The 27,005-nt window shown below is 35.2% G+C and overlaps 1 protein-coding gene across 3 annotated transcripts in view; it reads left to right on the top strand.

Moving 5' to 3' along the window:
• Window positions 1-1,196: 1,196 nt before the first annotated feature.
• PAPOLG (poly(A) polymerase gamma) overlaps window positions 1,197-27,005 on the top strand; it is a 29,449-nt gene continuing 3,640 nt past the window's right edge. The window contains exons 1-21 of one of the 3 annotated variants that reach the window (XM_088796144.1): window positions 1,197-1,446; window positions 4,367-4,528; window positions 6,022-6,088; window positions 9,671-9,752; window positions 9,980-10,089; window positions 11,147-11,200; window positions 13,083-13,194; window positions 15,373-15,462; window positions 17,587-17,725; window positions 18,350-18,422; window positions 19,192-19,312; window positions 19,647-19,731; window positions 20,132-20,185; window positions 21,880-21,999; window positions 22,412-22,521; window positions 24,172-24,293; window positions 24,599-24,774; window positions 25,175-25,263; window positions 25,357-25,577; window positions 26,106-26,171; window positions 26,361-26,417. In XM_088796144.1, the coding sequence (XP_088652270.1) occupies window positions 1,430-1,446; window positions 4,367-4,528; window positions 6,022-6,088; window positions 9,671-9,752; window positions 9,980-10,089; window positions 11,147-11,200; window positions 13,083-13,194; window positions 15,373-15,462; window positions 17,587-17,725; window positions 18,350-18,422; window positions 19,192-19,312; window positions 19,647-19,731; window positions 20,132-20,185; window positions 21,880-21,999; window positions 22,412-22,521; window positions 24,172-24,293; window positions 24,599-24,774; window positions 25,175-25,263; window positions 25,357-25,577; window positions 26,106-26,171; window positions 26,361-26,417 (2,127 nt within the window). In that variant the 5' untranslated portion in view covers window positions 1,197-1,429. The remainder of the gene's footprint in view (window positions 1,447-4,366; window positions 4,529-6,021; window positions 6,089-9,670; window positions 9,753-9,979; window positions 10,090-11,146; window positions 11,201-13,082; window positions 13,195-15,372; window positions 15,463-17,586; window positions 17,726-18,349; window positions 18,423-19,191; window positions 19,313-19,646; window positions 19,732-20,131; window positions 20,186-21,879; window positions 22,000-22,411; window positions 22,522-24,171; window positions 24,294-24,598; window positions 24,775-25,174; window positions 25,264-25,356; window positions 25,578-26,105; window positions 26,172-26,360; window positions 26,418-27,005) is intronic. The other 2 variants (XM_019717322.3, XM_019717330.3) reach the window with 2 other exon arrangements.

Raw genomic sequence — 27,005 nt, 5'->3', positions numbered from 1 at the left:
ATTAATACTACTCTGCTACCTAGAATAGGTTTTACCTTCTCCCTACCACCTGCACCCAATCCCTACTCCCAAATCTTGCTAATTTAGGCAAGATGCCATCCTATTGAAAGGCACTATTGAACATCTCCCTTAAAGTTTAGGTGGCCCTCTTTAGTCCTCCCTAAATCTGATGCCATCTGTATCATAGACCATACTGTATTTTAATAATCTCTGTATACTTTTGTTCTCCACTAGACTGTGAACTCTTGAGGGCAGGAATTAAGTATCTCTGTGTCTGACACACAGTAGGCGCTTTAGTTCTACAACAGAAGAATATCACTTGTATTTCATTGTTTCCTCACTAAATTCTTAACTTCTCAAGTTTAAAGAATACATCTGGTTTTATGCATCACTGAATCACTGGAGCCTAACCCTCGTTAGGCACAAACTAGGCTGTCAATAAATATTTTTGAATAAATGAATAATTCTATAAGTAATCTCTATTTACTGTGACTCTGAGTCACATTTCGAGGAAAAGGAGCTTCTTGACATCCTTTTCTTTATAATGATTTAGTATTTTATTTCTACACTTCAACATTTTAAAATTTGTCATTTCGCCATTTTCATCCTCACACCCACATGGAACATGATCTCCACTATTTGAAGTGTGAGGTTTTGATTCAGCCTTGCATTTATCCTCCTTTGCAAACTGCTATCCATTCCTTTCAATCTCCTTCAACTGCCATAATGTCGTGAATCAGGGGGAGGTACTTAGAGATGAAATGAACTCTTAGCTTCCAATTTACAAGCTCACTTTTCCCTGGGACAATTGTAAAGTTACACTTTTCTGGATGTGACCCTCTCACGACAGAATCTCCTCCACGAGTGGACTGCTGATGTAAGACTATGACTCAATTAAAGATGTGGGATAATGGAAGCGTTAAAATAGTGTTTGCCAAGCAAGGTTTATATTTTTAAAAATACATGCTATAGGCTCTCATTATAGAAACAAGAAAAATATGTTCCAAATTACTTTCCAAGCAGTTTGCCTGGATTAACAGTCCCACAGACAAAGGGGACCAAACGCACTTTTCCGACGGGCGTTTGCCCGCGCCTCTGCAGGCGGGGACAGCCGAGCCTCCAGCGACCCAAAGGAGGAGGGGGCGGGATCGAGGGCGGGTCCAGGCTTCCAGGGGCGGAGCCACGGCGGACGAGGGGCAGGCTGGGAAGCGGCGCCATATTGGCGTCGGCCGCGCTGTATTGTCATAAATACAGCCGGTTTTGTGGTGTTTTCACTACTCGGTTGGATGCCTCGGCCGTAGTAAGTAAGAAAGTGAGCGAGCAAGCGAGCTACAAGCGACCGGAGGAAAGTGGACAGGGGGAGAAGGGAACAGCGAGAATAGGACTCCAGAGCGAAAGATACTCGCTTGTGAGGGAGACGCAGGAAGCGATGAAAGAAACGTCTGCGTAAGTGGTGGGGGGCCGCGGTTGGGGGCGAAGCGCAGAGGGGTGGGCTGGGGTGGTCGGCCCGGGACTCCGTGTCCATGTCCTGCCCGGAGCTCGCCCAAGTGGTCTCCTTCCCCGCTCCCGTAGGGTCGGCAAGGGCACCTCCCCTACACCCGGCGGCTCACCTGGCCGCCCCCTGCACTCTGCACAGACTCGGGGACTTCAGGAGTCCCCATCTGGCCTCGGCTGTCCCGCCTCCGAGGGCGCCTCTAGACGAAGATGCGGCGGGAGAGAGGCGCGTGTGTCGGTGGGGAGAAATTGTCGGTCACTCTTCTGCCCCCAGCACTGTCTGAGCTGGTCTCTGCTCCTGTCTGCATTGGCGCAAATACCATCCCCCTACTTCCCCCTCCTCCCTTCGGTCCCGGCTTCTCCAGGTCTTCAGGAGTGAATGACCTATCCCAGCTCGTGTCTCTTCAATAAAGGCTGTGGTCTTTTCGCCCTCCCTCGGCCTACCCACCTACCCACAACATACCTATCGGTCTGTACCTCCTGCTCACACTTTTTTGATAAGTCAGAAACGGTTTCCGTGCTTGGCAGAAGATTTTGTTGTAGCTTCTTACATTTTGGTTTATTGGGAAATAATATAAACATGCAGAACAATGCAGAGAATAACATGAGCATCATTTGTGTAGCCACCATTCATCTCTCCCAAGGCATAACATATATATGTGTGAGTGTGTGTACACACATACCTTTTTAAAAGAAGTCATGCATTCCAAATACATCTGAGGGATTCTCCTACCACCTGATCTCTTACCCCCACTGGCCTCTCCCCCGAGTTCCCCACAGTGCTGAATTTGATGTTAACTGCTGTATATTTTTTAATGCTGTTACTACATATGCATGTGTTCATAATAATAGGCATTGTTTTTAAGGTTTATATAACCAGTATCACAATTGTCATTCTGCAACTTGCTTCTTTAGTGCAACATAGTGTCTTTGAGCTTTGTCCATGGTAGTATTTTTAGCTCAAATAATTCATACTAATTGCAATGTATTCCATGGTGGGGATACAGCCTAATTTAGTTCTTTTCCTGTTAGAGACTATTTTTAGTTTCTAAGTTTTTAATGTTGGCAGTGAACATTCTTGTGTCTCCTTGTACACTTGTACTGGAATTTCTCTAACATGTTTACCTAAAAGTGAAATGTATCCGTTGAAGGGAATGTGCCTTTTATTTTTTTCCTGTATAGATGAGGGAGGTTCAGAGCCATAGATTTGGAATTTTAGTACTAGTAGGGACCTAGATAACCAACTTTTCATCATACAGATAAGAAAGTGGGACCAAGATCATAATTAGTTTCAGAACTGAAGTCTATGGAAAGGAGAATGCAGTGGTGGAAAGATCTTGGGTTTTGGAGTTCAGATTCTGGCTCTTCCTCTTTCTATCTTTTTAGATCTTGGGTACCTAACTGTAAAGTGGCACTTATTCAATACCTATCTCTCAGGGTTGTTGTTGAGATTAATTAAATGATCATATATAATTAGCGTGTCCCATCCATTTACCATGCACATGTAAACACACAAAAACAATACCAAAATGCCTCTCTAGCTCTCTTAGAAGTAAAAGAGCTATATCTTTAAAATGAAGTTACAGAGGTGGTCGGTTAAGTCATTTGGTTAGAGCTTGGTGCTGGTAGCACCAAGGTTGCTGGTTCAATCCCCACATGGGCCACTGTGAACTATGCCCTCCTTAAAAAAAAAAAAAATGAAGTTACCACTTGAAATAACTGACTGAAATTTTGTTTGTTCTAAAAATACGCGTAAATACCAGACAGAAATTAAAGTGACTAGTATTGATGTTTCTCTTGTTTCTTTGAGTCGTTTTAGAAGATATATGGACTATTTTAGATTCCATTTGATTCTCTCTCCGTACCTAATGAAATTTTTAGCCAAAGAGCATGTGCTAAGCCAATGTTTTGACCAGTAAAAATACAAAAACAATCACTTGTATTTTTGTGTTAATGTTTATAGGGCTAATTTATTCATTTAAAAAAACGCTCTTTGGGATATGTTCTTACTATAGGTGTTAATGATCTTTCATGAAAGGATGGTGAAGATAGGTGATAGGGTTAGTTGGTTATTGTGTATGTTTGTTTTCACTTTACTTTCTTAGCATAATTAAAAGTCTTACCAGCCCAGTCTGTGAAAATCCAAAATCTCAGAAATTCTGTTACATTCAAGACTATAATTTCCTGATGGCTAGGATCTTTTCAAGGGTAGCGTATAGCTTATAAAAAGTTGCCATTTAATGTAAAGAATTTGAAAATTATTCAGTGTGAAAATGGTCTGGGTTCCAGTCTACATGAAGGAACAATTAACTAGAGTCACAAAATGTTAGGACTATAAACTGATTCAAGCAAAGGATGTTAATTTAGGTGTCTCAAGGACAAATCTAGTTGTGATTTCCTTTTAAAAGCCAGACTATTTCATTAGGACCTTCTAATGGGATGTTTTGGGAGGGGCGGGCAGGGGCTTTGTTTTTACTTAAAGCTTTCTTTCAAGTGGCTGACTGCTTTTCAGAGATTAAATCTAGATGATACTTGACTTAAGTCTGCAGGGTATAGTGAAGGTGGCCCTGGCCCAGCTCCCATTCAGGCTCTTTGCATTGGAGCTGAGTGGTGTTGGCACAGTTGTCCTGATGCCAACACATGCTGCGTTTGGCTTGAAAAGACATCCTAACCAGGAAAGCTAGAGACAGTATGAATAGCCTTTCATCAACATAAACACAAAATACCCTTTTTCCTTTTAAAAAAAAGTCCCTGCCCCAACTGTTAGTACTAATTAAACTTTTTAAGGTAGCCAAATTAATGAGTGAATTGATGTATCAGTAAGATATGATACTTTAAATTTTTCTTCTGCTGTTTCATTCTTCTTGAACAGGAACACCGTGCTGGAAAGCCAGCGTCAACAAAAGCATTATGGAATCACCTCTCCAATTAGCTTGGCATGTCCTAAAGAAATTGATCATATTTACACACAGAAGTTAATTGATGCCATGAAACCATTTGGAGTGTTTGAAGATGAGGAAGAACTGAACCACAGGTATGTCACTTAAAAATCCAAAATATAATGTTTTACAGTATATTAATCATTAATTCTACAAACATATGTCAAGTACCTGCTATGTCCCTGTCTAGGGATTAAAACAAAGACAAAACGAAAAGAAATCTTGGCCCTCCTGGAGCTTACATTTTAGGTGGAAGTTAGGGAAGGAGACTAACAATTAGCTAAATAAGTAAAATAAATAAAATGTTATATATGAGGAGTGCTGCTGAGAAAAATAAACCTGGGAATGGAGGTTGTCAGGGAAGGCTTCATTGACATTTGACAGAAATTTGAAGATAAGGGAGAGAACTCTGTGGATTGTTGAGGGAATAACATTCTAGGCAGGAGGCTTGAGGTGGGAGTGTACATGCTATGTTTAAGGAATACACAGCAAAGTAGGGTGGATGTCTGAAGCAGAGTGAGTAAGCAGGGGAATATGGGCTTATAGTGAAGTGGAAAGGAGTTTGGAGAGCAGGGTCACTTAGGATATTGTAAGCCATTATAAAAGTTTTGTCTTTTACTCTAAGTGAAATGGGAAGCTATTAGGGTTTTGAGCAGAAGATTGACATGATTTACTCATGTTTTAACAGTCACTCTGGCTGCTGTATTGACAGTAGTCTGATAAAGGGGTAAAGGGCAGAACTGGGGGAACTAGTTAGATAGCAATTAGTTATAATCAGGGAGGAAATGGTGGTGGCCAGAACTAGGGGGACAGCAGTAGAGATGATAAGAAGTAGTAGAATTCTGGATATATTTCAAAGGTGGGGTTGTTTAATGACTATGGGATGTGTGAGAGAAAGGAGGAGAAGAGGTCAAGGATGATGCCAAGGATTTTGGTCCCAGCACCTTGAAGGACAGAATTCCATTACTTGGGGAAGGCTGAGGGAGAAGCAAGTTTGGACAGATCAGGAGTTTGGTTTTCCATTTTCATGTTATCTTTGAGATGCCTGAAATCTACTTTTCTTCTCTTTTATTAGTATGGATTTGGATATGCCATTGGTTGCAAATTTGTTTTAATATCAAATTGCTTTTATTAAGTAATGTCACTTTATGAAAATCAGCCAATAATTAATATACCCATTTTAATTATCCAAAGACCTATGACTCTCAGTGAGAGAATGCTAATCTCTATTATTACATTGAATTGATTTTAAACCATAGTAAAGCCAAAAAAGTTGACAATTCATTTGGCCTTTGCAGCCTGATTGAAGGTATTTTTGACTTTGTATTAGGCTTTTTGAATTTTGAAAATAGCCCAAAGACCAAAATACTATTATCACATTTATCGTCTCTTTGGAATCCTTAGGGACCTAAGAATGCCAAAGAAATATGCCATGTATCAACAGATGTGATAGCATTAACATGTGTATTATTATGCTTTTACCCAAACACCAACACAGAGGTACTTCCTGTATGTTTAATTACTTTCTAAAATACTGTTTGTTTTTGTGTTTTTAATTTAATCTAACGCGTACTGTTTTTTATTATAGGCTGGTTGTCCTTGGTAAATTGAACAATTTAGTGAAAGAATGGATTTCTGATGTCAGTGAGAGTAAGGTAAGACTCTAAACATTGAATTCATAGTTTTATTACATCCTGGCAATCAGTTGCAAGAGTTGAGAATAATGTCTTTGGTATGCTTGGTAGTGAATTGGTATAGACAGTTGAGTCTCTAAATAAATGAGGATTTACCCCAGAGGTAGCCAATGTCTAGCTACAGTTATCCATAAATGTCTTGCTTAACTCACATGTAGTGGACCACAATTTAAATATCAAGAGATTTTACTTAAAAAGCCAGATTGCAGACTTCTTGTGAAATACCAGATCTGGTAATACTGGGCTTGCCTTTGTGTAAGGCAGGAAGAGGCTTGAATGGAATTGGGCTCCTGCCCTCCAGGAATGTCTTGTGAGTTCCACCACTCCCTGGTCTCTGACACAAGCAACTGTCATTTATGGATTGGTTTCTGTGTTTCTTATGTGTACTTCCCTCGTTTGCATATCTGACTGGCCCCTGAGACACAGGAGTTTGCAAACCCTAATTTATAATTATACAACTTTTTTCTCCTGCAGTGGTAACTTAACTATTTTTCTTCTAAAATCGATTACATGTTTCTTGCTTTCTTATTTTGAATATAATTGAATTTTCATTTGTCTGAGAATCATCACTATGAATATTATTTTACTGGCTGTACTAAAATGAAATACGGCATGTTCATTTGGGTCTATTTGCCCCTTGACTAAGTGGCCCAAACTGTTTTATTTTGTTTATTGTTTGTTTCTTGTAGTTTTCCCATCTCTTAACAGCAATTAGCCAAAAGTTAGTGTCTCATAGCATTCAGTGTGCCTCTCTGCAAACTCCCTTTCTGCCCCTTAATCTGCATGAGTTTAGAAATTATATAAAAACACCTGTTAGATTTCTTTCTTTTACAACTTTTTATTTCTTTCTGTATCTATGATACATTTTTAAAATTGGTTCTTTTAAACCAAACTATGAGGGACTCTACTAATTAGTCTGTAGTCATTCAGTTTAAATAAATGGTCTTTATGCTATTTACTTGTGCTGTCAAATTGACTCATTTCTAAGCTCTCAGAGGGTTATTAATAGTTGAGTTTTTCAGATAAGTTGAATTGTGAACGGGTGAAATGCTCGTCTTGAGGAATAAAAAAATACGTATTTGTTTCTCTGCTACTAGGTGATCAACTCCGTTTCTCTGCTACTAGGTGATCAACTCATTCACCTGCACAACTCCAGAACAGGGCTCAGGCATTAAATAAAGGTTAGGGGACCCTGTTGTCCACGTCTAATCGGCCCATAATTGCAGTGGATGTGCAAACAAAATAGTCAACTTGCTAGAATTATTTTAAAGTCAGTAACTAGCTTTATGACTTCTTGCATATGATCTTTATGTCAGTTATTATGGTTGTGCAGAGGTCTGCTTCCATCCCCATTCAAGGATGCATTCAAGATAAGTCATGTGTTATTTGCAAAAATAGCTACATTAATTATGAAGATGCACCTAATTTTCTTACTGCCTCATTTCTTTGCACTTAAAAGAAGAATCCAATAGAATTCTGTTCCAATGTCAAAAAGATTGTTTTTAAAAATTAATAAAATGTTTTTTAGCTCATTTTAATCACATTAGTGCTTTAATCTGCAAAAACCAGTAGCTGGTTTCCGTTTAATTTCTAGCCATAAAACCATTGCTAAAAATTTGAAACTTTGCCACAATTTGACTTTTTTAAAAAACCAAAGTAAATAAGATATCTAATTATAAAAAAATGTAAATCGGTTTTAACATCTTCCATTACGTGGAAGGTGATTGGTCATTTTCCATGGCAATTATAATTCCCTTTGATTTATGCATATTTTAGTTTGGAAAATATCTGAAGGATTTGAATTAGATTAAAGATCATTTTAATATTCTACATACAATTGGGATACTTAAACAGTCTAGAACTATAAATCAAATCATTTTAGTTAAATACTATGGTTTGTGGCAAAAATATTTTACTCAGTGATTCAGTATGTCACTTTCTCATACGTCATGCAAGAATCATGTTTTTCAAAGTAGGAAGGTAAACTAAAAGGTCCCGGCTTCTGTATCCTTTTGATTCATGTTAGTCATCAATAAATTTAGTGACTCCTTTCTAGCTGTAAAATTATTTTTGATACTTTTGAAACATTAATGTCTGTTAAGCAGAGGAAGTAACAACCAGTAAGTATCCTGTTATATAGATACTTTTATTGAAGTTAATCAGTGGATATTATTCTCTGGAACTTGCAGTGGGCGTTATGGGAAATAAGAGAAGTAGGAGACACAGTTCTCACCTCCCAAGGAATTTAAATATAGTCGAAGAGATGGGACTTACAGAAAAAGAAAGGTCACTAAATATGGTATAAAAGGGGTTAACCGTAGTAATAGTAGAAGAGCCCTGAAAGGGAAAAAAAGCTGTTTATGTAGGAGGAGATAATCAGAGAAGGCTTCATGAAAGAGGAGGAACTTGAAGTGAACTTTAAAAAATAGATGGTATTGAGATACCCAGAGAGGATGGGCAAGCATTTGAGGCAGGGAAAATGGCAAATGCAATGGGAAGAAGACTGAATTATGTAACATGTTGGCAGCTGGAGCTTCAGAAGGGAATATCAGGAAGTAATGCAAGAAAGACCCGTAGGAGCATACTGGGAAAATAAGATCCAAGAACCTTTACCTCAGTAGTCAGGGAAGAATGCATTGGCAAGTTTGGGGCAGAAGAGTTATAATAGAGTAATTTAAAAATGTCAGCCAGTGAATTTTATACAAAACGGAGTAAGAAAAAAATAAATAAAGAGGGCGAAAGGTAGCTTTATGATACTATTAAACAGCCTAAAATTAGGGTGGGTGGTAGTTGAATAGAAAAGATGGTGTGAGGGATATAAACTAAGAATTGGTAAGCCAAGAAGAAAAATAATGACTGTCGGTATGCGCAGTAAGGAAAATGAGGACTAGAAATAGAGAAATCAGGAGGGATACCTGGTTTAGCATAGGAAGAATTTTTTTCTTATTTCAGGCATGGATATTGGAGTGGATCCTACTGTCTGAATATATCTGATGGGCAGTTAGAATTGGCTCTAGAGAGGTGAAAAGTAGCATTATAATTCTGATACAATCAAAAGGATGTTAATTAAAGTTGTTATACTAGTTCTCATATGGAACTCATGTCAGGAATGAACCCCTTTCTTGCAAAGGTTGCAGAGCTAGAATCAAGAAATTAAGCATATCTGTCGCAAAAAACAAAGATGGGATTAGTCAAGAGTATGATGCTGTAGAGAGTTGAAAGCCACATTAGTTTGGTAAAGTTGTTGGTGACTATTACGAATGATGGAGCCAAAGACAGGCAGTTGGAGGAAACAAGTAGGGTCAAGTGATAAAATATGTTTCTCTTAAGATAGAGATGTGTGCATGTGAGTGGGCATGAGTTTTTGTCTTCTCTCTGGGACTACCCTCATTTCTTCAAGTTGCAACCAAAAGAGCACTGAAGTACTTTTACAAATCTCAGTTTACCAAAGTTGACAAATACCGTATATATCTATAACATTTAGGCAATTTTTATGCTAAATAATTTGAACAATTCAATGTCTTTTGTTTACTATTATTTTAGAATCTCCCACCTTCTGTTGTGGCTACTGTTGGTGGTAAAATTTTCACGTTTGGCTCCTATAGGCTTGGAGTACACACCAAAGGTAACAGCTTGTCTATGTTCTGATAAAACCTTTCAATAACAAACTCTTATGTGTTCATAATTTAAAAATACAGAAGAAAAATATTCTCATCTCACTATTCAGAGCTAATCAGTTAACATTTTCCTATACTCATTACATTCTTTCTTGTGTACATGTGTTTGTGTGTATTTTAACAAAAATATAATACATAATATACTCTTCTTGATAAGAAATACTTTGACTTCCAGGAGCTGACATTGATGCACTTTGTGTGGCTCCAAGACACGTGGAGAGGTCTGATTTTTTTCAGTCTTTTTTTGAAAAATTGAAACATCAAGATGGCATTAGAAATTTAAGAGTAAGTATCCTCTGGTGTTTAATATTTTGAACTTGTTAACAAATAGCTATAAATGCTAGGGCTTATGATTATTGAAATATTTCTTAAGAATTTGCTATATCTTGTTAAAATAATAAATAATGATTAAGAACACAGGCTTTATAGTTAATACAGACCTGGATTTGAATCTAGAAATCTACATATTAGCTCATAGATTTTGGTCAAGTTACCTATTCTCTGAGCCTTAGTTTCCTCACTTGTAAAATGTAGATGGAGTAATAAACTTTTTTTATAAGGTTTTTCTGAGAATTGATGAGATAATTTACATTAAACATTTACTATAATGTCTGATAAATGGTCGATGTATGTCAAATGGTGGCTGCTATTATAAAGTTCAGTTAGTAACTTGTATGTAGGTATCTATCCATTCATTGAGCAAATAAAATTTAAACACCAATGACTCACCAGATACTGGCCTTAGTCTGACAGATACAATAGTGAACAAGACATAGTTTATGGGAGGGAGGAATTGGGGAGACTAACCGATTGGGTAGTTGTAATACAATCTGAAGTGCTAGGATAAGATGAAGTTCAAAGGACCTGTATTTGGGTGCATGGCAGTGTAGAAGGAGGTGAAGAGTATGTTAGGTTGGGATATTAAAGAAGGCTCAGAAAGACATTTCTGCTAAATCCAAACTATATTGATGTATTATTTATTTTGATAGGTTAGTCATGAGTTCTGATTATATTTTGATTTCTAACACTAGTGCTGTCTTTAAATTATCAGTTCAATTTAATCTCAACAAATGGTACCCAGGTGATAGCAGTTCTGCCTTCCTGTTTCTGATGAATATTTTTAGGAGAATAAGTTGGATAACTACTGTCATACACATTTTGTTTGCCTTAAATAACACAGTCACCAAGTAGAAGTACTTACCTAAGAATGTAAGATCAAGGACATTTTCACTTTTTCTGTTGAGTTAAAATACAGATTGAGAGCAAAGGTATTTACGTTATTGGCAGTTAGGCAGGATGGAGGAAGGATTACAGCTTACCTAATTGTTTTCTTCTCATTTAGGCTGTAGAAGATGCCTTTGTACCTGTTATAAAATTTGAATTTGATGGAATTGAAGTAAGTGTTTAATATTTATCTGGCTTTGTAGTTGAACTATTTAACCCATAAGGTTTTTTTGTGTGTTTTTTTTTAGTTTTTTTTTAATCAGACTTAAATAGAAACGTATTTTAAAGAATCCGATAGTCTTTAAATAGTCTCTCTCCTTCTTCTCTCCTATATAGAAAATGAAGCAACCTCCACACCCACCCCATTCTTCTCATTCCCATAATTGAACAATTATATCATAATTTTGGTTGGAGCAATATTTGGTGTTTATATTATTATGATCTTATTAATAATGTTAAAACTGAGCATAAAGGATACTGGATTACCATTCTTTGCTGAGTGGCATTTTGTTTTCTTGGGAGTTAACAATTGTTTTGTGATTTGTTTGCTTGGGCTTTATGCTTAAGACTATTTCAAACCCAGCCTCTCCTAGTTGTCTAAATCTCCTCTAAATATTATAGATTTAGATTTCTCAAGTGTTCTGTCATTATCATCCTGAAAAAAAAGCTCACCGAGTCTTCTCACCTGTTGCAATCCACATTGATTATTCTCCATGACTGATACACTATCATCCTGACATGTTTTTTTACTATCATAGATTTCCTTTTCCTTCTCTAGAGAGTTTTCTTTCTTGACTCATTTTAGTGGCACTTACCCACTAGCTTCGTGAGAAGGAGCACATATTTTTGAGATCTTGCATGTTTAAAAATGTCTTTGTTCTATTTTCACACCAAATTGGTAGATTTTGGCTGAGTATAGAGTTCTAGATGGAAAATAATGTTTCTCAAGTTTGAAGGCCTTGCTTCATGGTCTTCTAGCTTCTGTGCTGTGTTGAGAAGTGTGGTGCCATTTTGATTCTTCATCCTTTTTATGTGATCTGTTTTGTCTCTTTGAATTGCTTATATGATTTTTTTCCCCCTAGTCTTCACAGTTATAAAATTCCCCCTAGTCTTCACAGTTATAAAATTCATGGTAATGCACTTTAGTATGTGCCTTTTCAATCAAATAATTCTAGGCACTGAGTAGTCCTCTTTCAGTTTGGAAACTCCTGTCTTGTAGGTATTGGAAATTGTATTGAATTCTATTGAATTTTCTGCCTTTGTTTTCTCTCTCCTTTTAGGAGCTCCTAATATTTGTATGTTGGACCTCCAGAACTGTCCTTTTTTTTCCAAATCTTTTCCTTCCCACTTACTAATCATATCTTCATACTTTTGTTCTGCTTTTTGTGGTTTTCTCATCTTTCAAACTTTCTATTGTTTTCTGTTTCTGCTGTCATATCTTTAATTTCTAAGAATACCTTTTTATTCTCTAAAAGTTCTTATGTATGTATGTATGTATGTATGTATTTACAGCCTCCTGTCCTTATTTCCTAGATACAATATTTTTTATGTTTTCTTAGATCTGCTGACTCTGTACCACTTGCCCATCTACTTTCCAGCTCTCATAGTTTTTGCTGTTATCTCCTATTTTTCTTTGTCTTAGTGGGTTATGCCTTTAAAAACAAACTAAAAAAAAAAAAAAAAATGTTTGCTGATATTTTAGTACCAGCAAGAGGTTTCAAGAGGAAGTGAATGTAAACGTGTTTTGGATCAGCCATCTTTATCTAGAAATTCACTCATAAGGTTTTGATTTTTTTTTTTTTTTTTTTTTTTTGTAATGCTTGGCATATATGCTAAAATTAAAATGCTTTCCCTTAATTTGAAATTTTAATTGCCCTCACAAAACTTTTCGGTGATTTTCCCATGTGAGATTGCCTAGATAGGACTTTTGAAGTTTTGGTAGAACTCCCAAAACTAATAATTACAACTTTTTACATTTTTGAGGTGGGGAGGGGGGAGAATGGACTAGAAGGAGAAAAGGTAATATTTTTCTCTCTTTTTGCATCTTTCCAAAGATTGATCTAGTCTTTGCAAGACTGGCAATACAAACCATATCAGATAATTTAGACCTAAGGGACGACTCTCGACTGAGAAGCCTTGATATAAGGTGTATTCGCAGCCTAAATGGTAAGCTTCTAAAAAGAAATCTCAGATACCTGCTTGAAAACAATTCGACAAATAAGAGATCTTTTTGCAGTACTATTAATGGACTTTTTAATGGATTGTACTCAGTTAAAAATGATGATGTAATTTTCTTTATACAGGTAATCTGACCACATTTAAGCATCTTTAAAAAGAAAGCAAATTATTTGAATGTTGTTTATGTTTTTAGTAGTGGCTCTCAAATTTATTGGTGTCAGGACCCCTTTACACTCTAAAATGTATTGAGGACCCCAAAGATCTTCTGTTTATGTGGGTTATATCTGTCAATATTTACCATGTTAGAAATAAAAACAGAACATCTTGAAGTATTTATTAGTTCATTTTAAGATAACAGTATAAACCCATTATATGTGAATATGAATACATTTTTGTGTGAGAATGTTTTGGTTTTTTTTGCATTTTTGCAAATCTCTTTAATATTTAACGTGATAGAAGACAGCTAAATTTTCATGTCTGCTTTCATTTTGCTTTGAAGCATGGGAAGAGAATCTGGCCTCTTAAAGATATATAATTGGAAAAGGGAGGAATATTTTAACAGCCTTTTCAGATAATTGTGTATTCTTTGATACTACACTAAAACTTGACCAGTAATAATTTCTGTTTTCCACAGCTTTATTGAGGTATAATTATACAGTAAAATTCATCCCTTTTAGGTGTACAGTTCAGTAGTCTTCAGAATATTCAGAATTGTGCACCATAGTTCAATTTTAGAAAATTTTCATCATCCTCAAAAGATCCCTCATAGCCATTTGCAGTCATTCTCCTTTCCAACACCTCAGTCCAAGGCAACCACTAATCTACTTTCTGTCTCTATATATTTGCCTTTTCTGGACATTGCATATAAGTGGGTTCATGCAATATGTGGTCTTTTGTGTCTGGCTTTTTTCACTTAGCCTCATGTCTGTGAAGTTAATCCATGTTTATAGCGTATCTCAGTAGTTTGTTCCTTTTCACTCCTAAGGAAAAGTGATCATTTTTTAAAGGTTAGTTAGAATAGCAAATCTAAAACCATATCAGTTAACTTTTTATACTCTATTACGTTAAAATCCATTGGTCTGTCTTGTTCTTTGAGTGGATCTTTTACCCATACATGACTTTGTACTATCATGCCTTGGTCATTTGAAAAATACTGATTCACAAATTTATTTGGATCTTCTAAATGTTAACACACATTTCATTATAGAACATCAAAAATAAATCACATTCATTAATATCATCACCAGTTTCATCAGAATAGTCTTTAAGTATTGGAAAGCTATCTAAAATTCCAATTTTTACTTGAAAGCTCAAAATTTATTATTGGCAACAAATTTTGTCATTTGTTTTCCTTGAAGTGAGGGGCTCACTTTGTTTTGTTTTCAGGAAATGTCTGCTAAATACCTAAGTATGAATAATCATAGTTTGTGTGTCAATCATTCTTTCAAGTAAAACTGGTGTTCCTTGAAAAAAATCAGGTAGTTCAACCTACCTCAAACATGTTTAAACACCCACACACATTCCTTTCCTGTTTTCTGTGTATGTGTGGCAGTAGATATATATTGTCTACTTAGTACAGTTTGTTGCCACAGCTTTAATTCACTGCTTAAGGTACCAGCAATTTTACCCACCACTACTTTTGTACCATCAGTGCAAATGTTAACACAGTGAAACAAGCAAAGCCTTAGTATTATTATGAAAATAGGTTTGACCAAACAGATTCCAAGGGGTCCACAGACCACACTTTGAGAATCACTGGCTTATAGTATCTTTTGTTTAACTGAAGCATTGTGTTTTGCTGTACTTCCAGAGCACAACAGTAAATCATAGTATTTATGGATAAGGTTTGCATAAAGAAATAACATTTTTATAACGAGGGCATTTGATTAACAGTAAAGGCAGAAGTTGAAGAAAGCTATAAAGAATGTCAGAACCATCGCTTGTTTTAATGTTGGATTGCATACCCATGTGCTTTTGAATTCTTTAAAAGCAAAGTGACTTCTCATATATATACTTGTATAAGTCCTAAATTTCAAATACATAGAGAAAATAAACCCTCACATTTTATTTTTTATATTTTTAGCATTTGAGAGTGGAGGTTAGAGGGGCATTTGAATTAACTGGGTTTTATTACATAATGAAAAATGAATGCTTTATCTTTTTCAGGATGTAGAGTTACTGATGAAATTTTGCATTTAGTGCCAAATAAAGAAACTTTTAGACTCACCCTAAGAGCAGTCAAATTATGGGCAAAACGTAAGTATCCCAACTCTTATTTTATGTTTATATTATAAAATTATAATTTTCAGTTGCTAACGATAAGCATACATCGAAACTCCTCAGCCTATTGATACTGGGGGTATTAAGGTCCAATAAGTTTTGGAGAGGCTGTTTCTTTTTCAGGTGCAATGGTGTGACTCTACCTCTTTTTCCCTTGGGGGAAAACTAAAAGCCCCTGACTTTCTACTTTAGGTTTCATCCAGGAAGTCAGAGTGAGTTAGAACGTGAAAAGTGAACCCTCACTGGCCTTTGAGCGCTCTATGGGCAGGACCATCTTATCTTTGTCTCCCCCTCACCAATAAAGTTTTTAGTAGGTGTTCAGTAAATTTATTAAATGAAGAGCCTACAGTGATAGTTTTAACTTGTTTTTGTTTTTACATTATAGCACTCTTCTAATAAAACCTGCAACTGCACTAGTTTATATGTTTAGGATATGGTTCATAAAATGCCCAGTCCTAAGCTTGCACAGCACATTTTGTATTATTTGTAACTACATTGGAGTAGCGTACACTTTTGGCACCAGATGTTACACCAGTCTAAAACAGGGCTCTCCAATAAAACTTTCTCTGATGATGGAAAGTTTCATATCTGTGCTGTCCAGTACGGTAACCCTGTGGCTACTGAGCACTTGAAACGTGCAACTGAGGAAGTGAATTTTTCAATTTTATTTCATTGTAATTCATTTTAAAATTAAATAGTACCTAAAATAAGTGAAAAGATGTGTCCACACAAGACTTGTATACAAATGTTCATAGCAACATTAAGCATAATAGTCAAAAAGTGGAAACACCCGTATGTCCTTGAACTGATGAATAGATAAACAAAAGGTGATTATGTCCATAATGTGGAATATTACTTGGCAATATAAAAGGAATGAAGTATTGGTACGTGTTACAATATATATGAACGTTGAAACCATTATGTTGAGGGAAAGAAGCCAGTCATAAAAGACTACATATTATACAGTTCCATTTATGTCAAACGTCCAGAATAGGCAAGTCTATAGAGACAGAAAGTCAATTAGTGGTTGCCTAGGCCTGGGAGGATTACGGGGACCATAAGAGGGGTGTGACTGTTAAAGGTTTATTTTGGGTGTGATGAAAATGTTCCAGAATTAACTAGTGATGATTGCACAACTCTGTGAATATACTCAAAACCATTGAATTTTATACTTTAAATGGATAACTTACGATATTTGAATGATGGCTCAATAAAGCTGTTACCAAAAAATATATGTATAGCTACATGTGACTTGTAGCATCTAAAAAGACCTTAAGCAAGTGGAATTTGTCCTTGGGCTCAATTATCTTGTATAGTCAGGATCAAGTAATTTTCAGTGAAGGGCTATCATGAACAATTTGTGTTTCCTTATAGATTAAATACCATGTTTTGTTAATTCTTAGAGACATATTTTTCATATTTAACATCTGAAATTGATATTTTGTATTTTTTCTCTTGATTGCTTAATGGGATGTAAAATCATGCTATATTATACAGTTGAGAGCATCTTGGGTTTGATGAAATATGGTAGTGCTCTTTTATAGATTATTGTAACAGACAATCATGTGAGAAATGAGTAATGTCAATGGTGTATTGTACTTTATGGAGAGATATTTAAATTATGCAGAGTACTGAATACAGAATACTGAACTTTATACTTGGTTTTAAAATGTCAATGAATATAATAACTAATGAAATATTTATTCTTCCCTATTTAGATAGGGAAGAATATGAAATGTTAAATAAATAGACCCTTCAGATATCTTTCCTCCTTCTTTTCATGTCTCTCTCAACTGTAGATATTGAAAGGTGGGAGATTTCCAGTGTTGTATCAGCAGAGCCCAGTTGGGCAGTCAGAACTGAGGCAGGGAACTGAGGTGTCTGTATTGGAGGGCAAAGTGGGGGGATGAGGTGAGCAGCTTATGGTTTACTAATAAGAAGGTGTGCCTAGCATAAGGTCTGCTTGTTGATTTTAATGTTCCTATAAGGGAAAAAGAGTTGTAAGCAACAGTCTTAAGAAGGAAATTACCCTGTTCCTTTCAGTTGAATGGCATGGATAGTAGGTCCTAACAATAATTAACAAATGTATTAATTTTATAGGACGTGGTATTTATTCCAACATGCTGGGATTCCTTGGTGGTGTCTCCTGGGCAATGCTAGTTGCAAGAACTTGCCAATTATATCCAAATGCAGCAGCATCTACTTTAGTTCATAAGTTCTTTTTAGTTTTTTCCAAATGGTAAGTATTCATATGCATACTTGAACTATTTACTAATCTCTGCCTATATGTAAATTTGTTTGGAAATTTAAGAGCTATACATGGACTTTTTCTGTTGTCTTAACATTCCTTTTCTAAGTTAAAAGTATAAAAACATCAAATTTGAGGCAATGATGGGACACCAGATGGCACTTTTTTTCTTGGGGGTCTGTAAATGTGTGCCTTTAGCTTGAGAGAGAGGTTACAGTAGATTTTGTTCTGCCAATGTGGAGGTTGTTTAAGATCTCTAACATGGAGGTGATAATCATAGCTACCAAATGGATTTGTTAGGAGTATTCTCAGTAGGTAGTCGCTGTTATTAAATTACCTGTCAAATCCATGAAAGCAAATGAGAAGGGAAAAATTCAGATTTAAATTAGTTATAGCTAATGGGCAAAGAAGTATTTGCCCTTTCAGAGAACACTGCTTTAAAATAAGCAGCTTTTTCCTTTGTATACTTCCTTCCCTTTCCCATTTCTTTTTTTCAATATCAAATAACCAAAACATTTGTTGTATGAAAGTTGAAACAAAGTCTTATGATTTTCACATTTCCTATAATTCCTGAAGTGAGGTCCTATGTGAGTTAATTTGTCTTATTCATGTTAGGGAATGGCCAAATCCTGTGCTGCTGAAACAACCAGAAGAAAGCAATTTGAATTTGCCTGTTTGGGATCCTCGGGTATGTGACTTATTATAGAATTTCATTAAACCTTTTATGAAAAGGACTATTCTCTAAATTACAGTCCAGTTAAATTCCTCTTATGCCTGCTCATCTTCCTTCCATGTAATTCTAGTCCTTTCTCTTCCCCTGCAGTGGTTTTTTGGTGCAATTGATGTGCATCTCCAGTGATGATCCAAATGTTATGTCATTAAAAATCACCCATATAAGACTAGATGAGTGGATGTATCAACCAAAATGTCATAATCCATTGTTAAAAACTATTTTACAAGTAGTTACTAATAATAAAGTGCTGAAGTATGTAAAATAAACGTTTTGCAGTGCAATTTAAAACAGATTCATGGTTCCAAGATAGCATAACTTTCACTCACCTTGCATTTTAATTTGCTTTTAGAGTGAGTGCTCATTTCTCAGAGTAACCTAGCGGAAATCATCCACTGAGTAGGTGCAAAAAGAGGCTTGAGAACCATTGGACCACATAATGCTTTTTGCAGCTATGATATTGTGTTTCCTTGGTTCAAAAGACCATTGTTTATAAGATGTACCATAGATTTAACAGCTTTTCAGGGGAGAAATAAACTTCTGCAGAGTTTTCTTTGACTTCATCTGACTTCAGAAATAAATGTAGTTGGGGAGGGGAATGTACTTCTTAGACTTGAGAACATGTAGTATTAAATTTATATTTCATATTCTTCAGACTTTTGGGGAAATGAAGTGAGGACAACTGAAATAGGAGAATAGATCTATTATTCTGCTTCTAATTTCACAGGTAAATCCATCAGATAGGTATCATCTCATGCCCATAATCACCCCTGCCTACCCACAACAGAATTCTACGTATAATGTGTCCACATCAACTCGAACAGTAATGGTAGAAGAATTTAAACAAGGTAAACCTGTTGGCCCTATTGCCCTTTACATATTCCCACAAGTTTTTAGTTGACAGCAGTTTTACTCTGTCACAGTTATGCCTGTTATTTCTTAAAATTCTTTCAAACGTGTGTTTATTTTTTCAGTAATTGGTTTTCCAAAATATAATATTAAGGCCAAAAAATGGAGCCAGCCAATCTGGTTGAAATTGATTTTTGTGTTCTGAGAAAGAACATAGTAAATTTACTTTTTTTTTAACTTAAGAATTTGGTGGTATTAGAGGTTTTGGGGTAGGGTGGTACAGGGGCTGATAATACAGTGGTCACTGTTCAAAATCAGTCTTTTTGAATTTAGGTCTCACAGTCACAGGTGAAATTCTTCAAGGGAAATCAGACTGGTCGAAACTGCTGGAGCCACCAAATTTTTTTCAAAAGTATAGGTATTTGAAATTTTGCATTTGTGTGTGTGTGTGTGTATGTGTGTGTGTGTGTGTGTTTAAAGAAGGAGAATGTTAAACTTAATATATGCTGGGTGACAGTTGTCACATTTCAAGTGAGGTAGAGAATCAGCAGAAATCCTAAGTTACGAGTTTCTGTATTCTAGTAGTATCTAACCCAGTGTTAGTAGTTTTTGTTTTTTGTTTTTAGTAAATTGTTTTTCATTGCAGGGTCTAGAATTAATTTTGTGAATATCACAGCATGTTTTAATTTTCATAAACTGTGTGCCTGTATTAGTTCTTTTGTTCATTGGGAGGGAGAAAGAAAAAGTAATGATGAAAAAGCAGACACTAACAATGTTTCTGGCTTTTTTCCCTAATTGTTGCTGAAAATTCTTCCTAGACATTATATAGTATTGACTGCCAGTGCATCAACAGAAGAAAACCATCTAGAGTGGTAAGACTTATATTTCAAGTTTTCTACCTACTGTGTGGTGATAACATGTTTATGGATACTTTATCATTTATAAAACACTCTCTCGCCTTTCAAAATTATTAAATCTTATTGGTGACTGTTGCACATGACCATGGAGCATCACTGTTTAAGAAATGCTGTCAACAGTGTGAGGGATATAAATGATAAACGTCTAAGTATTTTTGTTTTGTGCACCTGAAACTAATTTTTTTTAAAAATGCTGTCAAATTAATATTTCAGAATCAAAAGTCATACAAGATAAGGATATATATACATATCTTGGCCTTTTGTTGCTTCTTAGAGTCAGATTTAAGCAAAATTTTGAGGCAGTTTAAAATCATTCTGATACTAGACTCTTATTGAGTTTTCCATCCTTGCCATCGTGTTTTCCCCATCAAAACTAGAAGGAAAAAGACATTTTATATATTTTAATTTAGGGGATGGTGGCCTGAAAGTTTTCAGAATTTTAAGCTTCTGTCAACTGAGAGGAGATATTTTTGGTCAAAGAGCAGTACATTCTTTCTAGTGCACCTAAATTCATTTCATCTTCCTCTAGTGTGTTGACATCCCTAGCTACATCAGGCAGAAGCTATTAGGCCACCAGAGACAGTAGTGCTTTCCTCAGGTCTGACTTCTGGAAAAGGAAAACAGAACAATATTCTCTTATTTTTGCTTCAAGTGTTTAATGCTTATTTCACTGATAAGAAAAGGGACCGTGAAAAGAAACCTTTCACTAAAACAAGAGTATTTAATTTGTCTGTATCGGGGGTCAGGGAGCTATGCTATGGGCCAAATCCAGTCTGTTACCTGTTTTTATAAATACGTGTTTTTAAAACAGCCACTCTCACTGATTTATAAATTGTCTATGGTTGCTTTCCTGCTACAAAGCAGAGTTGAACAGTTGCAACAGAAACAGTGTGGCCTACAAAGCCTAAAGTATTTGCTATTTGGCCCTTTACAGAGTAAGTTTGCCAACCTCTCATTTAGATAACACTGAGGAATATCTCAGTGTTTTGTGTATCTGTTGTTAAAGCACACAGTTATAATGCGTTAAGCTTTTTCAAGTGTTTAAAAGATGTAAAAATGTTCTTGTAGTTATTCTTTCTAACTCAAAATCATTAAGTTAATATATCTTACAGTCACATTTTTTAAGTGAGGTAGAACAGTTTCAGAAATCTGATGAAACTATATTTTAGTAGTATCTGATCTGATTTTGGTAAATTTTTAAATGCAATATCTAGTATCAATTTTGTGAAAATCAGAGCATGTTTATTTCATGAATTAAGTGCTAATTATTAGCTTTTATTGGGTCACATTATTTAAACATATCTTAGCCTTAGGGTTTAGACATAAAATTTGAAAGTGCAAAAAGATTTAGAAACAGATTAACCAATAGTTTTTGTTTATGCTCAAATCATAATTATTTTATGGTCTTAACAGGCAGAGTATTTTAGATCAGCAATGCATTAAATAGATCAGTTTTTTTAAAAGGGGGCAAAACAGAAATTCACTAACTTGTCATTTACTTGAATGGTGTTTTAAAGGGTCACTAATATGTAGTGGACTGAATTTTTTAAATGAATATGTAAAGCATCTAGCTGATACACTGTTTAGTTTACTTGTATGTAGTTTCCAATTTTAATATGGAAAAAATATTGTCCATTATTTTATTTTAGGGTTGGATTAGTAGAATCTAAAATCCGTGTACTTGTTGGAAACTTGGAACGGAATGAATTTATTACTCTTGCCCATGTAAATCCCCAGTCATTCCCAGGAAATAAGGAATATCATAAAGAGTAAGTTAATTATTTATTAACATTGTATTTCTTAAATAATGTTATTTGACGTATGCATTGTCTAAGATCAGTTGTAGCATTGTCATTAACAGGCATTGATGGGGGGGTGGTACATTATGTATTTGAACTTGAGTAGTCATGCATTGAAACTAAGTACATGCTATATTGGTAGCCCAGCAAAAATATTTGGAGCATCTTTAAGTATATATTTAGTAAGTCATTTTCAAAGCCATTTAATCCTCTATAACAACACAATATAACTTACCAGTGTTCTTGGTGTCAGTTTTAAGAATTTGACCAAACCATTGAAATTTGTATTTATGTTTCCCTAGAGACCAAGTTTTAATTACCAAATAGCATCTGTAAAATTGTAAAAAAAAATTAATAGAAATTCTTAAATTTTATTTTATAGCAACAATTACGTATCAATGTGGTTCCTTGGAATAATTTTTCGGAGAGTAGAAAATGCAGAAAGTGTTAACATAGACTTGACATATGATATACAGTCATTTACTGATACAGGTAAGACTTTGTCCTCATAGAGCTATGGTTCTCAACCCTAGATGTAACGCAGTATCGTCAAGTTCTACAAGTGATTAAATGAGTATGGTACCATCCATATTATAAAAATCCAGGCTGCTATTTAAAAAGCAAAGGTATGATGAAACAATTTCCACGGCATTACGTAGAGGGAAAAATTGCAGAACAGTGTGTATAGTGCACTACCATTTTTATAAGTCAGTAAAGAGAATAGATGCATGTTTGCTTATAAACAGAATATTTCTGGAACAATATATAGTTTTAAAAAAAGAAACTGGCAGAACTGGTTGCTTCTACGTCAAGGAACCAGGTGTGTCTAGGGAAAAGTGGTGAAGAGACTTTCCGAAATGCCCTTAAACTCTGAGTTTGGTACGATGTTTGGTATCTTTTAAAACAAAAAGAGGGAAGAGTAAAGAAACTCTGTAGGTGATTCTTAGTGTGCACAGCCAGGGTTTGTAATCACAGTCATAAAGAGGACTTGATTTTTATGTTTTTTACATGAAATAAATAATCAGTAAACACAAGCTTGCTGAATGTTGCAAAATCAGTAAAAAGAGTCTTTCACATTTAGGTCCCTAATAATACCTTTTTGGAATATCTTAATATGCTTGTATATTCATTACAAATTTAGAGTTATCTTAATAATCTGGAATAGTGTACCTTCATACTATTAATATTCTTGATTTGGCTCATCTGAGTTCTCTGAATTCTTTAGAATTAGTGCTCATGTTAATCATGAAAGTGCAGATCCCTGCGTGTCTCCTTAGAACTACTGAATCACCCTGGGAGTGGAGCCAGAGAATCTGCAAGTTGAACAGACACTCCTGGTGATTCTTTTATAAGCAATTTGGAATGAAAACATAGATATCAATTTTTCCATTTTAATTTGGGCTCATTTTTCAAAAAGGAGGAGGTTGGGAAACTGTTGATTATAAATTTATAAAATGTTCGCCACATAAATACAGAGGCCCCAAGAGATAATTCACCACATTTCACAGTACTGACTGTAAAAGAAACCCCCCAACCCTGTCTTTAGTAAGCATATAATCTAATCGGGTATTCACTGTTAAAATACATTAAATAATTTATAAAATTGATTTACTTACAAGGTATGAAAAGTACTAGGATGGGAATCTAGGGCTGTGTGTATTCCAATCCGGGAAAAGATGTTCAGACCTGTTGAGCCTCATTTCCCCACCCGTACAATAAGGATGTATTTCTAGAAGGTTTCTGACATCTGACATTCATGATTGGTATAGTAAAAGAAGTTTCATGGAGAGGGAGAGCTTGAATTGCATCTTGGATATTTGGTATAAGGATTAGCTTAGACTTGGGCAAGTAATTATGTGAAGAGACTGCATTTTGGGAAAACAGCAGAAAACAGGATTTGGAAAAAAAGCTTTTTCGTACGTTTATTTTGTTAATGAGATTTGATTATGGGAAATTCTTAGAAGTTAGACATGAGAAAACTAGTTGGTACTCGAATAGGTTTGTGACCTTTTTAGAAATACTTATTCTGTAAGAGGGGTGTGTGTTTGTGTTTGTGTAGTGATGGGTAGTATGCATTTCAAAAAAGAAAACAACCCTTGGTTCAGAAAGAAGTTTCCATTTAACATACTGACATTTTTACAGTGTACAGACAGGCAAACAATATAAACATGCTAAAGGAAGGTATGAAAATTGAAGCAACTCATGTTAAAAAAAAACAACTTCATCACTATCTTCCAGCAGAGATTCTTCAAAAGAAGAAAAAGGTGAGTTTATAATTTTAACTCCAGTATGGTTCCTGGGAACAAATTTGTGTACATACAGCTCCCAAATATTGAGAAGAGGGACAGTACAGACAATTCAATCTGGGACCAAAATCTTACCTTCATTAATCACAAAAGATAATGTGTTTTATATGTATTAGGTTGGTACAAGAATAATTGCAGTTTAAAAGGTTAAAAATAGTTGCAAAAACCGCAGTTATTTTTGCACCAGCCTAATATTTCAGAATTGAAAACAGTCATTATTCTCATTTGCTTTTTGAAATCCTGAAAGCTTTCCTCTCTTTCAGCAAAGTCTTTCTGATGTCAGTCGAAGTTCAAGTGGACCTCAATCCAAAAGATCATCTCTGGATAGCAATTGTTTGGATAGTTCCAGAGACACTGATAATGGAACACCTTTTAATTCCCCAGTGTCTACAAACAAGCCTTCCAAGCCTGATATTCCTTCTTCAGGAGAAACGGAAAGGTCTGTATTTCAAAATTGTCCTTTCAGTCTTCAGTGTATTTGAGGATAATGGAAAACTTCTCTACCTTTGCTAAATACTTTTTTTTAATTGTTAAGTAATTTTATTTTACTAGTTGATAGTTTGTTTGTTTCAAAATACTGGACAATTTGTGGTAATGCTGTGGGGCATGGCCTAGGTATATGAATATGTGGGAATAGCTTAGTACACGGAAATGAACATGATTTCTGTTTAATTTTTTCTCTTAATTCTTACTGGGTCCTCTGCCTTTTTCTCCCTTTTTCTTCCTTCAATGAAATATTAAAGTAGGAATACTTGAAAGAAGCAATCCTAAGTGTTAAAAGTGTTTTAAATAAGTAATATTTAAATAATTTAATGATGACAATTTAACACTTTGAATAGGGTTAGTGCTGAGCCTGCTGCTGTAATTGTGGAGAAGCCACTGAGTGTCCCGCCAGCTCAAGGACTATCTATTCCAGTCATTGGTGCAAGTAGGTGTCTATACTTTTGTTACTAATGATTCTACATATATATATATATAAATAGGTATTTAATTACTAAAATCTTTCTTTTTTCCTTCTCAGAAGTTGACTCTGTAGTAAAAGCTGTGTCACCCCCAGCTGTGTGCACCATTCCTACTGTAGTAGGACGAAATGTTATTCCTAGGATCACAACACCCCACAACCCGGCCCAGGGACAACCACATCTAAATGGAATGTCAAACCTAACTAAGAATGTTATGCCCAAGAGATCCCATTCCCCATCCATAGATGGGTCTTCGAAGAGGTTGAAAGACATAGAAAAGGTAAAGCTACAACTTTAGTCGTGATTCAGTAGTAGATGTTTTTAAAAGTTAAGAGTACTAAAGAAACAATTCTCCATAGCTATCTTAGTGTTCTATTAGGATTTGACTGTTTAAAAAGAATATTTACCCTAACCCTAAAAGAACAATATTAATTGTTCGTCCTAAATTCAGATTACTAATGTGTGTGTCTGAAAACTTGAATGGTTGGTCTAAGTTTCTTCTTGACTTTCACAGAAGTCATTATTGGTAACTAACCATATTTATTGTGTTGTAATGTCGATCTCCTCTGCCTCCAGTAGGGGGTGGTAAAACTATTTTTTTGTTATAAACTGAATTGATTTAACCAAAAAGATCAAAATGTAGAAATTAAGGGTGGCAGTTAGATTCAGTCTAATTTAAATTATCTTCTCTAATCAACCCATGTTTGTAAGTAGTTTTGATGATAGTGTAATCACTAATTAGTGTTTCAGTTTACATAGGGTTTTTTTGTAGGTAATAATAGCAATCATTTTAATGTTTGTATTTTAGTTTATTCGACTTGAATCAAAGTTTAAGGAATCGCGTGCTGCTGAAAACAGAAAAAGAAAATCAGTGGTAAATATATTAATAGTGTGCTTCAGAATACTTACTTTTTAGAGTCATGTATCAGGAAAGTACTGTACTTATAAGTGAATCAGATTAGATCTGCCTGTCAACTTTTTGATGTGTCTTATTTTATGTAGAAATGAGCATTTGCATGTAGGAGAGAAAGTTGTCACTTGTAAATAATTCTTCTGTTTTTAGGATGCCATTGGAGGAGAATGTATGCCTATTCCAACTATTGATACATCACGGAAAAAGGTAACACTTTATTCATAGGTAGTATGTATAGGTTAAAATGCGTAGTTAATGTACAGGTACAAAAAGCTTATTTAGAGCCTAGCACTGGGTGAAGGAAAAGCGTAATACGATTTTGTCCCTATCCTGAAACTGAAAGACCAGCAGTATAGTTGGGAGTTGGAAGTGGAAATAGCAAGCAAAGTGTGATCCTAAGTGTACGTACCTCAGAAGTCTATTAAAGATGAAGTAGTTTAAGACTTATTCAGATTATGTTCAACCTTTGTTTTGTATTTATCTTTAAAGAAGTAGCTTAATGCTCAGCACAGTAATTTCTTACCAATACTTGATACTATATCTTTTATTGTGTATGACTGTTTACTATCAAAATTTAGGTTTGATAATTAGGAACCAAAGTTAATATTTTAAAAGAACCAAATGTATCAGTGTACATGCTAAGAGCTAAAACTAAAGAGCTCTTAAATGTCAATTTAAAATTTTATTTTTCAAAGAATTACCATTGAAACTAATAATATAGTATTATTAAGCAAAGCATGGTAAGTTGATAAACAGTTGCTCAAAAATCAGCCTTGTGTAAATCAGAAAAATCCC

Source organism: Rhinolophus sinicus, chromosome 2 (assembly GCF_057876585.1).
Source record: "Rhinolophus sinicus isolate RSI-liver-muscle chromosome 2, RSI-T2T, whole genome shotgun sequence".
NCBI classification, from domain to species: Eukaryota; Metazoa; Chordata; class Mammalia; order Chiroptera; family Rhinolophidae; genus Rhinolophus; species Rhinolophus sinicus.
This window is presented reverse-complemented; position numbering and strand designations above follow the sequence as displayed.